At 38.6% G+C, this 16377-nt stretch overlaps 1 protein-coding gene across 4 annotated transcripts; it reads left to right on the top strand.

Moving 5' to 3' along the window:
* Positions 1–1800: 1800 nt before the first annotated feature.
* Positions 1801–13826, top strand: GTF2A1L (general transcription factor IIA subunit 1 like). Of its 4 annotated transcripts, XM_027453604.3 has the most exons (10): positions 2158–2368; positions 3054–3080; positions 3854–3955; positions 4250–4373; positions 5951–5997; positions 7236–7329; positions 8390–8991; positions 10468–10749; positions 11525–11614; positions 13550–13826. In XM_027453604.3, the coding sequence occupies exons 1-10, from the start codon at positions 2201–2203 to the stop codon at positions 13655–13657; spliced, it is 1644 nt and encodes a 547-aa protein (XP_027309405.3). In that variant the 5' UTR covers positions 2158–2200; the 3' UTR covers positions 13658–13826. The 4 variants fall into 4 exon arrangements, with proteins under 4 accessions (XP_071891546.1, XP_027309405.3, XP_027309406.3 ...); XM_072035445.1 differs by lacking the exons at positions 2158–2368; positions 3054–3080 and adding an exon at positions 1801–1913; XM_027453605.3 differs by lacking the exon at positions 3054–3080 and having other exon boundaries at positions 2159–2368.
* Positions 13827–16377: the final 2551 nt, after the last annotated feature.

Below are 16377 nucleotides of genomic sequence, written 5' to 3'. Positions count from 1 at the left end.
AGGGTAAGTCTTCTCTTCACAAGTCAGACAGCACTGTATCTACATAGCAACCTAAAAATAGAAAAAGGAAAAAGAAAGAAAGATACTTCTAGGTTCTCAGAATCAGGAGAACACTGATGTATAGATGGAAGGCATATAAAGGCCAGAATATATATTCTCCTACATATATGATAATAAAGAACATTTTTCCAGATGAGTAACTGCTAAATTGGTAAATCTCTGTATTAACATATGAGCAGATTGCTGCAAATGTAAGCAATAATTTGTGTAGTTGTACCAGATTGCTGCTACTTAACTGGAAGCTTCAGCTATCTCCCTGTTTATGAGGTAAGAATGACTTCCCAGTTTTACAGCAAGGTAATATGCTTTTCCAAGCAGCTTTCCTAGGTATATTTTTGCATTACAGGGGCAACTGTAGTTCCCTTCCTTTCTGTTCGCAGGACAAAGTCACTTTTCCTCCATGTACAAAACCTGAGGTTTCAGGCTGCTTTCAGGTTGTGCTAGTGCTCAGGGTCCAAACTGGGTGCCTCAGTTGCCCTGTGCTTTGCACAGGGGATGATCCCTCTTCGTCCTCTGGAACTGAAAGAAGAAACCTGGGTTTTGTAACCAATACTCAGCTGTGTCCCAGTGTGGCCATTCACGGTGCGTTTCAGGCACAAGGAGGAAAAAAGGAGCACAATGGGAGCAGGGGCAATCATGGAGTTTTTAATACATTTTCTTTTCCGGTTTGTGCTCTGAATAATAAGTTTGTAGCTTTTCTATAACATGTTTCATCAGGCTATGGAGCAATCTTACAATAGCATCACTTTTTGCAGGCAAGGAAATGGAGACAGAGCAGCAAGGTGACCTGCTTTAGGCCACCAAAGAGGGTTTACACAAAAGCCTTAGGCTCTTGGGTGCTTTTGTGTTGGTGCTTTAGCTATTGGTCCACATCACCTTTTCTCTTGAGATCACCAAGTTCCTACCAGACATATAGTTCCTTTAGAGCTCTTAGTTGCACATTACTCAGAGACCACCAATATTATACAATCTGAATATTGCCCACAGGATCTGTACTTTCTGAAAAAGGGAAATTTCCAGTTGAAGAATTTTGTGGAAACTTACTAATTATTTCAAAAAAAATAATCCAAAAGTGTTATGTATGTTTCAGGGGGAATTAACCTGCCTGCCTGGATCATCAAGGTCACTGTTTTTTGACGGGTTTGTGGCCCATTTGGACTTGTGCTGTGCTTCCAGGTGAATGTTTGTCATTCACAAGGCCCTGCTGAGGCCCTATGGCTGGGCAATGCAGTGGGCTGGGAGTTACACTGGCAGTACAAGGTCAAGTGTAAGGAGACCAGTTTTAAATGGGATAGAAACAAGAGGTTTAAAATTTTCCAAATGATTTTTCACAGGTTCCATAGCACGATAACCTTCCAACAACTTCATCTTCAATTAAAAAAAAAAAAAAGTTTGACTCTTGACTTTTCCTCTGTATTAATAATTGTATCAGGGATTCATTTATTTTTCCTTCTCAACACATTAGCAAAACACAATTTATTTATTTATTTATTTTTATTTAAATTTTTTTTTTTTAGGTAAGTGAAGCAACCCTTGTATTCTACTCTGGTGAGGCTACACCTTGAGTACTATGTTCAGCTTTGGGCCCCTCACTACAAGAAGGGCATCGAGGCCCAGGAGCGTGTCCAGAGAAGAGCTACAAAGCTGGTGAAGGGTCTGGAGCACAAGGCCTGTGAGGAGCGGCTGAGGGAGCTGGGTGTGTTTGGTCTGGAGAAGAGGCTCAGGGGAGACCTCATTGCTCTCTGCAACTACCTGAAAGGAAGGTGTGGGGAGCTGGGGCTCAGCCTCTTCTCACAGATAACCAGTGATAGGACTAGAGGGAATGGCCTCAAGTTGCACCAGAGAAGGTTCAGGTTGGAAATTAGGAGACATTTCTTCTCAGAAAGCGCAGTCAGGCATTGGAACAGGTTGCCCAGGGAGGTGGTGGTGTCACCGTCCCTGGGAGTGTTTAAGGAAAGGTTGGACACGGTGCCTACAGACATGGTTTAATGGGTGATATTGGTAGTAGGATGATGATGGCTGGACCAGGTATCTTGTAGGTCTCTTCCAACCTTAATGATTCCATGAGTCATAATGAGTCAACATCAACCCACAGAACCCTCCGCACCCACCCTTCCAAGAGGCCTGATAGACGACCATCATGTGGCACAGCCTCCCAGAGCTGCAATTTTACCCCAAGGCCCCCAACCCCGCGGCCCGCCTCCGGCCCGGGCCCGCCGCCCCCGGGCTGTGCCGCCATGGCAACGGCGCCTTAAGGCGTGCGGGCGGGCCGCGGGCATCTGCCGCCATGGCTCACGGCAGCCCCGTGGTGAGGGCTCGCGGCGGGGGCCGGGGCCGGCTCCGAGCAGGGGAACGGGACGAGGCTGGGCAGGGGCCGGGGCAATGGCTGCTCCCGGCCGGGGGAGAGGAGAGGCTGCCCCCGGGGCCCGTGCTTCTGTCTCTGTTCTTTGCTAATTTGGATTTTACAGTGGTTTTGTAGAGTTTTTAACTAGAGTATATAGTGTAATGAATGCTTGTCCTTGCTATATGGATGTGCTTAATGCAAAGCTCCTTGGGCATCTTGAGGAGAGGAATAGGCCTGTTGAAAGCAAAGTGGTTTAAGTTCTGCTCTTTTGCATTTACAGTGAAGGCCAAGCCTTTGACATACAGGCTAGTCAGCATCTTTTTGTAGTGGGACAAATCTCCTTTTTTCCCCCTGTTCATGAGCCCTGAAGTGGGCAGGGGAAGCTCCTGGAGATCTCTAAGCTCCCATGAGAAGTCAAACTTAAGGTCATTTTAGAGTAGCTAAAATTGTGCTGATTGCTTTTCACAAAAAGCATAATGTGCTACTACTTAATAACTTTGAAAAGGATGGTTATTGCCTGCAGTGTAGAACAACTGTACAGCAGTAAAACGTTTATTTGTTGTTAAATTAGAAAAATGGAAGTTAAAATCCTGGTGTCCTAGCTTCCAAGGTTTCCTAATAAACTTCAGCTTTCACCTTTTATTAGTAGGCTGTTCTGGTGGTGATGATAGTCATGGTTAGTAAGCCTTATATTGCTAAAAGCTTGTTATCCTCCTTTTTGATATGAGTGGGTAAATCTTGAAGCTGGTGTGGGGTTGTATCTGTTGCCTGGATCTGAGTGGAGAACTAGGATCCACTTACATGGATGAACTAATAAAATGTTGTGTTAGAGTCCTGTTGTAATATAAGATGAGTGATATACATGCATATATTATGTAGGATTACAATTTCCACAGCTAAACTACTGTACAGCATCAGACTATTGTCACAAGGGGATTTTTTTTTTTTTTTCAGGTTGCTTATGTTATGCTTCTGATAAAACTGGCACATCTCATTTTTTGTAGCTTGTACTATTAGTTTCTCCTCAAGATAGAGGTTATGATGCTGGGTTCTAGAATGATACTGAGCAGTAAATGTCAATTTTAAACTGGCACTCCAAACATACTAGGTTTCAAAATACACCACGGCAATTGCTTTTTCTAACATTTCTAGGATTTCTTAAGCATTTCTGTAGCCCACAGAAGCCATTAATTTGGGCTTAAATCCAGTATTTTTTTCCAGGAATGTCTTATTAGTTCTACAGATTTAAGGGAATGACTGGACTTGTGTATCTGGTAGACTTGCAGACCTTTGCATTTGATAGTATTTAGTGTATTACACAGCTTGGTCTGCGTTGTTCAGTTTGTAATAGTAGTTTATGCAGCCACATTAGACTTGCATGTTATCGTTTAAAATGCCTTAATATTCATCTTAACTTGAAAATGTTTAATTTTCTAAATTTACATATAGCTTAAACTCTACAAGTCCATTATTGAAGATGTGATTGAAGGTGTTCGGGAACTCTTTACTGAAGAGGGTGTAGATGAACAGGTTTTGAAAGACTTGAAGCAGGTTTGTTGGTTTCCATTGCATTAATAAAATGTGTATGCATACATATTTATCTTTGGAGGTGGCATACTTGTCTGTTTCTTGGCCATCTAAAACATGTAATCTTTAGCCCTAACTTAGAATTACAAGTATTCTGTGAATTTTGTATTGGCTGCTGGATGTCTTGTAGTGAGTGTAGCCATGCTTATTGGATAGAACCAATTTACCTGTGGATGAGCTAGGAATACTTGATTATCATGTTATATGTGGTTTGATTTTTAAAGTTGATGTCTGCTGATCTTAATACTCTCTCTGCAGCTTTGGGAAACCAAGGTGATGCAGTCTAAAGCAACAGAAGGCTTCTTCAGACATAGCCAGCATTCTTCACAGTTCACCTTGCAGTTGCCACACACTTTTCATCGTGTTTTGCAGGCTTCATCAGGTCAGATGTTGCAAATGCAGTTTAAGAATAGCTCAGTGTTTCAAGAAAGTTTTGGAAGACCTGAAGTTGCTGGAATGATCTTGGTTTGCAATGCATGTGTATATATCTAGCATGATGGGGAACAGTACGTATCTGAAAGCAAAATTTGACCAGTAAAGGACAAATTAAACTATGATAAACTAATGCAGGTATGTCTAAATGCATTTGATCTGCCATTTATTTCCAGCAGGAAAACATGAAGAGAATTTTAGTCTTGTCTGTAGTCCAGAAGAGTAACCCTTCAGTTGCAAATTCATCAAAAGTGTTAAGTTTTCACTTCACGCACATGGCATGATGTGTGCTGAGGGTTACATGGCGTGTTTGAGCTTTGGAGCTCTTCTGTCATGGTAGAGGTGAACCTGGTTCAGCTTTTCTTAAAATTCAAGCCCTTGCTCAAACAGAAGAGTGTGAGTGTTGGGAAGATTTTTCGGTCTGTCTTTCAGTACTCCTAAAAGCAGTATTCACAGTGTGCAGAAATATTTGACTTTCATACAGGCTTATACATCAGGACATACTCTTCTCAGTTGAGTCCAGCTGACCACTGTGCTAACGTTATGATAGAACATAACGCTCAGCTGAGGCTTCTCTGAGTGTGAAGCACATAAGGAACTTCCCCATGAAGAAAAAAAAATAATGTTATGTGGTGATTTAATGAAAATCTGTGTCACAGTGCCCATGGAGAACATTTCAAGGTTGGACAGGTACTTTTCATCTACTTACTATTTTTACAGTCTTCATATTTGGACTGTTTTTGGAAGACAGATACTTTATTTATTCTGTGCAATTAAAGGAGATTTATTCTGGGGCTTGTTTGCTATTGGAAGCTTTATATTTAATGAACTTTATTTCCCTTGTTATTCCTAACGTTTGGAAGGGCAGCTGATGCTAAGGCACATCAGACTCTGTTAAAGCCACCTGACTTCTTATTTTTGTTTCTAATAGGATTTGAATTGTCCTATGGTCTAGGTTTTTGAAGTAGTGTTAGGGCTACCTAAATTCTTCCTGTCTTGAAGCTTGCAGAAGCTTTCTCTTTGGTTTGTCTTCCCTCAATGAAGTATGTAATGCTTTTGAAAACCCATCCTACATTTCCTGCTATTATCACCATTGGATTTGTGCTAGAGTGGGAAACCACTTAAACATCTTCCTCTTGTAAAATGCACTGCCTCATCAACGTGTGTTTGTAGTCATATTAATAAATAGAAATGGTGTGCTTAGATTTTACAGTACTACTTATTTATCTATTTGATCTGCTTAATATTTTAAACAACAAAAACTCCAAGACCAACTTTTAACAGAATGCGAGTTTTATAAATTCAGGGTATAACCCCTGCCCTGAGTACAGCATAAGCGTTGAAGCAACTTGAAAGGAAGTATATTCAGTAGCCTTATCTGGGTGTGCTTACTTATTGTTGATCTAATGAGTCTGAGCTGAAGTTAAGATTGCTTTAGTTTCAGGACTGCATGCTGTGAATTACTGAATGATCAACTGTTTCTGAGATGCACATGTTTTTGTAATTTTTTTTAAATTGCTTCCTTAGTCATCCCAGCTGGCAGAGGTTTACAGCATTTCACGGCAGCAGGCCTGGTAGGTAGCTGCAGCGAATTCTTATTTTGATTATTCTGAATTTTAAAATGATTAAGTTTGTCAGTTTTTCACAGGCTTGAGGGGATGGATGCACATATTAAGGGTTTATTTTCTGTATTTATTTTTTTTCTTTTTGGTGTATGGGTGCTTTAGAACAACATTTAGTGACTGAAAAAGTTAGCATTTCTCATGACAATTATATCTGTAGAACATGGTATAGTAGGCAGGGGACCAGGAATCTGCTGAGGGAATATCCACAGCTGAGGAAACTCAGTGTGTTTGATTGTTTTTTTTTTTTTTTTTTTCTTTGATGAAAACCATACAAAAGGTAAGAGTCTGCAGAAGGAGTGCTCAAACTCTGCTGCTGTGTGAGCAGTGGAGGAAAAAAAAAAAAGGCAGTTGGTTTCGCAAGCAGTGCAGGCAGAAGAGTGTTGGAAAATGTGGCTGGATGAACTTAGCCCAGAGGTTGGAAGAAGTGGAAATGTACATGTAGACATCATTTTTATAACTTTTTTTTATTTTTATTACTGGATGTTAAAATAATGTGTGGTTGGGAAATGCCAGCACTAATGAAGTTGGAAGTAGTGTTATCTGTGAAGCATAGAAATCATCCAGATGAAAGTGAGTGTTTTTGGAGTGATAGGTTCTGAACTGTTGGCATAGTGTAGTTGGGTGTGGGGGAGAAGGATGTACTATAAGAGCCTGATGAACTTGTTGAGTGCCTCCTGAGCCTCTAGCCAACTACCTTGCCAAGCTGAAATATAATATTGGGAAGGTATCTGTGTAACATGCAAGTTCCCTGACTTTAAATTTGGGTTTCCTAGGAACAGGTAGTTTGAAAGGGCATCTTATATTCAATGGTTTTCTTTCTGGGAGAAAAAGAGAATGATGTGAAGTGTCTTCGTAGGCAAGGAGTCTGTACTTAATGCATAAGCTTAGGTAAAAGTAGTTTTGAGTGGAAGAGTATTGTTTTGGATGGTGTGTTCTTTGAGGGGCTACAGGAAAGTTCTTAATGAAAAAGAGGATGTGATGGCTGGAAAACATAAAGCACTTGAGGCCAATCATTGTGCTTGCAATTACAAAATACTCTTTATCTGCCTATGTATAAAAAGTCTAAAGCAACTCTTCAGTAGAGATGATTGCAAAGGGGCCTCTTTCAGGGTGTGTTAAATGTGACATTTAGGGCCCTGATAGAATAAGGTATGCACTGCTACTTAACAAAGTTCTTGTGTATCTAGGGTGCTTCACGACCAGGTGCGACTCTTGCTCTCCCTTCGGGTATTGCTTATCCTATACACGTACCAGCTGGAATGACACTACAGACTACATCTGGTAAGATTAAAGAGGAGACGTAAAACGTTACAGGGCATTCATTGACTGTATGTGAATATTGAAAGATGGTTCTAAGCGCAGTAGATAAAACAAATGTGAAGTATAGGTGGGTGGAGCCACTTATCCTCTTCCTTTTTAGTGTGTAATTACTGCATGGAGGAAGTAATTACATTGATTAGTTGGTGTGTCACTTGTGTATACTCGCAGCATTAGTTAATGTGGGCTGCTAGGTGATGCCATTTTTTTGTTTTACAGCTGCTGGCAAATGTGTTTCCAGGCATACATATCCCCTTGCCTTGTATGAGGGGTAGTCTTTCATGTGTTAAACTGACAAAGACATTCTGGTGCTTCAGAATCTAATTTATTTTAGATATGAATAAAATGTAACCACCCATCATCCTTTTTGCTCACCCTTTTTTGCTGATGAAATTGGTGGTACAAAAACTTGCTTGTATTGGTTGGAGTTTGATGAATGGATGGCTTACTTCAGTCATAGATTGATTTTCTCCTTAAACAGCTGTTCTTTTTTAAGCAGTAATGTCCTATATGTCTGTTTCAGGTATAGCTTCTAAGGTTTTGAATGCTGTAGGCTGATACCAATGACTGTATGTGTAAGCAAATGTGTGGAGAAAAGAAAAATTAATTTGGCAAACTAGCTCTGGCATCTTAATTCTAATACTGATGATGATAATTAAGGATTCAGTATTTGGAGTCCTCTTTATGCAAGGAGAAGACAGATAAACTATGAGTCTTACGTTTAGGACTGTATCGGTATTTTAGTGGGGATGCCCTTAAAATAATGATCTGTCCATGGAGATGGGCAACAGTTTACTGTTTCATCTTGTACTCCTTTGTTTCTGAAATGACACGTTAACAAATTTAAAGCAAGTTTTTTTTTTACTCCTAAATGTCTGAAAGTGTGCTTGGGGAAAGTACTCCTTTGTACACATCCTTTTTCTTTGTAGTTTGCCTGATTATTTCCTCTTGGCTGTTACTGATAATGGGACGCTGGCCTAGATGGATCTGTAGCTGAAGCAGCTTTTCATCCTTCTCTTTGTAGGGCAGCTTTATAAGGTAAACGTTCCTGTTATGGTTACACAGGGCCGAGAAGCGAATATTCTGCAACTTCCTATTCAGCAAATATTTCAGTCGGTTGGACAGCGTTCAATTCTGCACACCAGTGGGGCCAGTGTTGCACCAGTGAACGTACCTTCTGTCCAGGCAACTGCAGATGTGTTGCAAACTCAGAAGACTGCTGTCCAACAGACTGTGGCAGTTCAACCAAGTGCCGCAGAAAATAAACACTTGGAGAACTCTACTAGTACTGCGTTGGTTCAGCAGCCTACAGAGAGCCAGCAGCAAATTGCACCCAATGCAGTGCAGAATCAGCATGCGGAGTCTACAGAGAAATCCCAGCATGGCAGCCTTCATACACCTGTGTTTAATTCAGAATCCTCTGAAGTGTTTTCTCCTTCTGACTTTGTTGAGGCAAACAACTCTAGCAGTTTGCTGCTGGATGTGGAGGGGCAGTTAGAAACTGAGCCTCAGGAATCACTACAACAGCAGGTGTCTGATGATATCATTGAGATGATCATGATGGGCAAAAGTTTGGATGATAACACTGTTTTGAAAGATGAGGACACCGTTGCTCCCACGGACAAGGTAGGACCTTTTTCATTTCTCATCCGGTGAAAATACAGCTGTTGTAGATGGTTGTTTGAAGAACAGGTTTTGTAAGAGACGTGATCAAAGATGTTTGTAAGTAGTACCTATGAATGATGATAAAAATCCTCATTTTAAAGTTCACTCTTGAGCTTGTTTTGAAGAGCAATTAGCTGACTGCTTATTTTTTGTATTTAAAGTTTTGGTTGCAAGTGTTGTTGAAATATTTGGATTGAATACAACGTCAATCTGAAAAACACTGTAGGTGTGTGGGATAGATATAGTGCGTTCACAGATTTATAGGCTATTTTTTGAGATAATTGGTTTCTGCCTCTGAGCAAGCATGAATGATGCTTTGAGAACTACCATGTCATTTTGATGCTGAATCTGCGTGTGGATACTGGCCAGTTGTAAAATTGCTTATGGATTGTCAACAGGGATTAATTTTAACTCATAACATGTGAAGAGCAATTAACTTATATTGAGAGCCCATACTGAGTATGAAAAGTCAGATTCCATAAGTGAAAATCTGCTGGTAAGAAATACATTTCCTTGGGAAGAAAGTCCTGACAAGCGAGAATTCAGATAGAGGTTTGTGGAAAACTTAAAAATGATTTTATTGATCAAGCCTCCGCTCTGACTTCATCAAATCTATGTTCCAGAAATCATTTGCAAATACAACTTGAGGCTGGTGTGCTGCCTTTGAATTGTAGTGCTTATATGATATCGAGGCAAATTTAGTAAATACAAATTTAATAACAGTAATGGAAAATGACTGTAAATAGAAAGCATCTTATGTTGCTCATCTACACTTGGGCAGGATGATGTAGACTGTAGGAAGAATGGAAGATCATAACAAAGTGTTAACTTCCTTGAATTAGAAAGTGTATGTGGATGTGAATGTAGCGCTCCAATAAAGATTTAATGAGAAACCTAAGATCACTGAAAGCTTAGGGCTCTTTCATGTTCCTGTCATCTCTCTGTTTTGGAATTCTGGTGCTTTTATGAACGGTACCTTGAAGTAGTGAGGTATTTATTCTCATTTTTTATATGGTATTTAAACAGAACACTTCGATTTGAGGGAAATAAATGGATTCATCTTGTTTTTACTTCAAAAATAAGAAATAGTTTTCAAGTTATTGGAATTTTCTTTAAAATAGAAATTCTAGAGGCCAGTTTGAACATCTTTTTCTAAAGAAGTCAAGTACAATAGTGTTTAAAGAGAAGTGTAAGAGAATGTATTTCTGTATTACTGAGGGAATGAATATTTGACGTGGATTCCATTTAAGGTAGGTGTAAGAACAAGATTTTTCAAACATACTCAGGGTTTACAAGTAGTCCAGGATTTGAAACTCCCACTGAAGTGCCATGAATCTTGTTGCTTTATTAAACAAAAATCTCAGGCTTTGTACTGAACAATGAAAGCTATGTGGGGTTACTTCACAAGCCATCTCTGGTCTTTTTTATTGTTGTCAGCTGGAACCTACTGAGCAGGTGGAATCTAATTTACGATCAGAGAAGGGTATCTGCAGTGACATCGAAGGCATAATTCAGCTAGACGGAACCGGTGATGCTTCTCCCAAGGAAGAAATGTCACACACAAAAGACACAGACGAGAGTGAATTCATTGGTATTATTGAATCAGAGGATCTAAAAGTTCTGGAGGATGAGGATGAAGAAGGTGACAGTATTTCAAACATGGATTCTAGCAGCAGTAGCTGTGATAATGAAGAGCCCCAAATAGATATTGTTGAGGAGGTAATTTACTTTCAAACCTTGTGAAGCACGTTACAATAATGTTATCTACCCTGAATACTGAATTGTTGGACCCAGAACAACCCCTGCTAAGTTTAATGCTGAGAGCGTAGTTAGGTTACATATCTCTCTCAAGAGGAGATGCCACTGAGGAATTATTAGAGGGCTCATTATGAGGAGCATGAACAAATGAATGAGATCATTTGTTTATTGGATCACTTAAAATACTTAATCACCAGCATTAAAGTTCTGTGGTGAAACCCTGACCTCAGTGGAATTGAGTTCTTTTAAGTAAGATCCTGATACAAATCAAGTTGTACTATTCCTTATGAAGAACCACAGGGGATTAAGACAGAGAACAGCACGGTGGAAGTGTAGCACTTCTTTTTTTTCTTTTTTTTTTTTTTTTTTTTTTTTTTTTTTAAATTTAAAACATGAAATTTTGTGTCCTTGATGCTCACAAGAGAATTAACTTATGGAGTCTGGACAGTTGGTGAGCATTCTAGTTACTAGGGTCAGCTTTGGCATTTAGCAGTTCTGCTTTATTTTGACCTTTTTTTTTTCTTTTTTGGTGGTTTGTTTTTGGTTTTGGGGAATGTTTTTGAGAACATAAGCATGTAAAGATGCTTCTAAGTGAGCTTTGTGGACCATAGTTTCTAAGTCTTAATTTCTTGTGTGTTAACCTCTTATTGTTCTGGTTGTGTTTAAGGTCAAGTTATTCAACACTATTTTTGCAAGAATGTATAAAATACTTCTTAAATGCATTTTTAAACTCTAGGACCCATTAAATTCTGATGATGATGTCAGTGAACAGGATGTTCCAGACTTGTTTGACACAGATAACGTGATAGTTTGTCAGTATGACAAGGTACAGTAAGTAGTTTTATCTTCGTCCCTTAATCATTATAAATAGCATCTTCAGTAAATCCATATCTGGACTGCTGTCAGTGTCTTCTAAAGAAAAACTAATGCTGTAATAATTGAGCGTTTAAATGTGTTTAGCTGACAGTCCTCTGAAGACCTTTATGTTATTTTCTGAAATGAGGACAATTAAAGTGTTCATAAAGAGAAAGGGACCAAAGCTTTCAAAATTAAGACTTGTAAAGCTGCAAAAGCTTATGCATTTCCTTCATTTTTTTTAAGTTATGGGAACAGCTTCTTGGATGTATATGTGCATCTTTGGCCATGAATTAAGACTTTTGAAACAGTACACACACACACACACACCTTTTCCTATTCCCTATCTTTTGTCTTTGAAGTGCTTTCTGGAAGACTTACTACCAGAATCCTGTTACCTGAAAAGCCAGTCACTAAGGGCCGTTTTGTCCTGCTTTATTTTAATGTTTAAATTTTAACTTTATTTTGAATTCTTGGAGATCAAGTTAAGTACTAGGTATGTTTTGGACACTTGCATGTTATTAGCTTAAAAGTTGACAAAACAAAGTGCCCATCTTATTTTGGAAGCAGATGTGGAAAAATACGTCTAAGTTTCTAAAAAAAAAAAGTGACTTTGCTTTTATGCTTTCAGAAGAGACTAGTGATAATTTTTTTGTGTGTTCAGCTAGGTCTGCCTTAAAGGGGTCTGCGCTTTAGGAAACAGTGGGCTGCTGAGAAAATTGTCTTTACTCAAGTGTAACAGATTGAATGTTTCTGAAGCTTGTTATTTTGGAAAATGTAGCTGCAGGGATGTGTGTGGAAAATGCATCTGAAATTGAGCCACAGTGTGTACTGTGTTGAAAAGTTGCACAAAATTTTGAAGCATTGTAACTTAGTTTGATGTTATGGATGCTACAGGTAGTAGATGTTGCTATCTATAACGAGTTTTGTCTGTAATGAGTTGAAAAAAAATTCTTTTTAAAACTAGTAAGTTCAATTCTATACATGTCTAAAGGAAATTTTAATATCAGATGTCACTAAAAATTGGCAGTTAGAAGTTGGGGGAAATGTTGATAACTTCCCCTTTCTATATAGATTTAATAAAGACAAGTAGGTCTAGTAGAAAGTAGATGGAAATAGTTACCTGTTAAATTATATAGTTATCTATAAAAGAATGCCAAAGGCAAAACAATTTATTTATTTTTTTAAATTCTTTTCCCCTTATTTTCTGAATCTGGAGATAGGCTGATGCTTAAAATCCAAGGAATTGTTAGAGATGGTTAAAATTCCTTCTTTTAGTATTAAACTTTCTGTAGTATAGATTGTTTTGCAGGACTTTAATAAGAAATAATGTGCACATTCTTTCTCACTGTTTTGTATGGTAGTATTTGCTTTTGAACAATATTTTCATGTTTTTATCCTTATCCTTACATGCCTGTGTATGCAGTATTGCTTTGCCATACATCTGGGAAAAGGAAACAACTGTATTTCAGTTAAACCATACATATTTGCAGGGTGCAGTGTATTTTGGGAGTGGTACAGTAATGAAATTGCTCCATTATTATCTTGTTTTTCAGCCAGCACAAGGTTCCACACAGCTACTTTTGCTTTGCGGGGGATGTGGGTGAGGGTGTAAGAGGGATATTTTACGTAATTAGTGTTTTTAAAGGGAGATGGAAAACTCGAATATGGTGAGTAAGAGTCAGGAAGTTGTTCCTTTGAGAGGGCAAAGATTCTGGTATATACAACTGAAATCCACTGCCTCTATTGAATATTTGTGCTGTGTTCAGAGAAAGTGTCTTGCGTATTTTGAGTTATCAGAATTTTAAAGGAAAACCAAGTTATGCTTAAAAGCTCTTTTTTTATTATGGTCTAATTTTTTTTTTTGGGGGGGACATGGGGGATTGATTTAATTTTCTTCCATCAGATACATCGAAGTAAGAACAAATGGAAGTTCTACTTAAAAGATGGAGTGATGTCCTTTGAGGGTAAGGACTATGTTTTTGCAAAAGCCATTGGAGATGCAGAATGGTGAAACCTCACTGAAGTATGTACTTCAGAACTGCGGCCTTATTCCCTTACTAACCATCTGTGAAACAACTGGACTTCCTATTTTGTTATTAAAAAATAGACTGAATTTGCAAAAATATGTAAAATAAGTGTTCAATACATGCAAATTAAAACACTGTATTGTTACCTGCTCATTTGTCTCTGCTGTTTTCTGATTATTTCATTACTTTTCCACTAAAGAAGCATTGTTGGAGTGAATAGCTGTAAAGGCTAGAACATTGACTGGGTTAGCAATTCAAGAAAGTCATGGAATACTAAATGACTGTATTTAAAAGTAAATTTCTTTTTTTTTAAATAAGAGCTGAAGTATGACTTGAAATATAAAACTACACAATTGCAAGTGATGATACTTGTTTTCAAAGACTGAGTTCAAAAAAAAAAAGCTTTATATTTGTGCAAGTGTGATTTTTTTGTGTGTATTGTTTTTTTGGCTTCAGCTTAAAGGCAGACACTTTATATGCAAGTCAGAAAATGGGGGCAGAAGACCCTTCAGCTCAATATATGAGAACTATTATTGTTTATTCTGTACCTTCTATGTCTGCTGAGATGCAATGAATAGTGTGATTTAACATTAGAATGTGATTTATTTTCACTGTCAATGTGAAGTCATTTAACTTCAGTTCTGTGCATATCCACTGCCTTCTATGACTACAGACCAGTAGGCTGTGAATGATACAAATTGTGCATAATAATAAAATGTCATCTCGTATACATTTCTTGCAGTGAGTTTTTTGTCTTCCCTAAACGTAACTTTGCTTACAGAAATGTGTAGAAGTCACGCCTGTGACAATAGCTCACCCTGCTGTGGGAATTGCATTCCCAGCAGTCTTGAGCATTTTTTTCTTGTTTCTTCCTCTAAAAACAGACATCTAAAAAGTTCTATGTTTTGAGGCCCAGGCCCCAGCCCTTTATAGCTGTAGCTTTCTCCTAGCTAGCTCCTGTTCCTTGTAGGGCAACATCACAAGTTAAAGGGTAAGGCCAGGCTAAATCAGAACAGGATCATCCTGCTACAGAGGCAGGTTCCTCTCACGGGGTCTGGCAACCCCCTCTCCTGGCTGCATCTGCTGAAGGAAGACCGCATGACATGGTTTGGTTCTCCCTACTCCCTGGGAGGCTGCCAAAACCTTGAGAAGGAAAGTAATGGAGAGAGTTGGAGAGAACATGGGAAGAAAACCAACCGTTGTTCATCACGGTGGAAACCTTTGTGCTGATAGCATTGAGATAATTCCTTCAGGAGGTATGTGTTTAACTACGTTTTGAGTTTACTGCATGTTCTATTGGACTTACCTGCTGCTGTCCACTCTCTAAGAAGGAACACTGAACTAAAAGGCCTGAGTGTGGCATTTCTTTTGTCTTTTTATGGATGTTATGGGTGGTAAGTGAAGAGCTGTGTATCCAGAAATGGTTTCAATGTTCTGGCATATAACTTTTTCCCTGTTCAGCTGACTTATATCATCAGTCCAGCTACACTTCAGACCCGTGAATATGCAGGAAATGTGGCTCTTCCCACATGATAGATGCCTGTAGATTTCAGCATTTTTACAGGCTCTGAAGTGTTCATGCTGCAGAAATGCATAGGTTATGACCTGTGGTACCAACTTCAACTTAGCAGCACAGGTATCATTAGAACAATCTAACTCTGCCCCCTGGCCACGGGCAGGGACACCTTCCACTAGATCAGGTTACTCAAAGCCCATCCAACCTGGCTTTGAATATTTGCAGGGAGGGGATGTGCCACTGAGCATCCCATTAATTTTCATTCAGCTGCATTTTCTAACCCCGTACGTTCTTGATGCGAAGGAACCTTAATATAGAGTCCATCCAGTGTCTTCCTGAGTTATCAAATATATGAACTTTATGGATTAGAGTAGGGTTTTTTCCCAGTGCAGAGCTATGGCCTGTCTGTGTGGGCTGCTTGTACTGCTGCACAAGGATGTACTTCCATTTTCCTTCATCCAACCATGGAAGAATTGCTCTTTGTTTCCAGTGTTCTTGAATGAACATTGGCAAAGACATACAGCTTTGAATGAAATATTTACAGCTAACTAAAAATACAAGAAGTTAGGAATTCTTATAATGGAAAAAAATGTTCCTTGTTAAAATATAAGCTCAGTTGGCTAATTACTTTAGTCTATGCCTTAAGGAGTAATCAGATCGGAGTGTTTTTGATCTTAATAATTTATCATATTAATGCTTTTGATTGCCACTACTTAAAGTTTAGCAAACACTTTGCAGATAGAATGAAGTGTGTAATACCAGTTATGGCCATTGAAGGTACTTCAGTAAATGGCAGTCTAAAACTTTACACTACAGAGAAGGGAAGTTTACCAAGAATAAGATAGAATAATATGTAACTTGTATGTGAATCTAAATCTTTATTAAAGGATTGCTTTTACTTGCTCGTTTCAGTGTATTGAAAAATTTTGATGTATATAAGTGAGCTTTCATCCTGCTGAAATGCAATGTTAGTAAATCAGTTGTTGCCCACTCAAGACATTGTTTTGCCTTGTCCTATGTTTTTTTTTTTTTTTTCCCCGGTGTTTTTTTTTTTTTTTTTTTTTTTTTTCCTGGTGTTTTCTTTTTTTTTTTTGGTAAATATCCTGCAGTAGGCCAATTTCTTCATCTGGTACATATAAAGAGGTACCTCACATGGAATTCCTACTGATTGCTAAACCACAGAGTTGT

This window comes from Anas platyrhynchos, chromosome 3 (assembly GCF_047663525.1).
Source record: "Anas platyrhynchos isolate ZD024472 breed Pekin duck chromosome 3, IASCAAS_PekinDuck_T2T, whole genome shotgun sequence".
Taxonomy (NCBI): Eukaryota; Metazoa; Chordata; class Aves; order Anseriformes; family Anatidae; genus Anas; species Anas platyrhynchos.
This window is presented reverse-complemented; position numbering and strand designations above follow the sequence as displayed.

Bases quoted from the DNA above. Each gene is read 5' to 3' on its own strand.
- GTF2A1L (XM_027453604.3), top strand. From the start codon at position 2,201: ATGTGGCACAGCCTCCCAGAGCTGCAATTTTACCCCAAGGCCCCCAAC. The intron at 2,369-3,053 runs GTGAGGGCTCGC...TTTTATTAGTAG, and splicing joins TGGCTCACGGCAGCCCCGTG to GCTGTTCTGGTGGTGATGAT. The intron at 11,615-13,549 runs GTACAGTAAGTA...TTCTTCCATCAG, and splicing joins TAGTTTGTCAGTATGACAAG to ATACATCGAAGTAAGAACAA.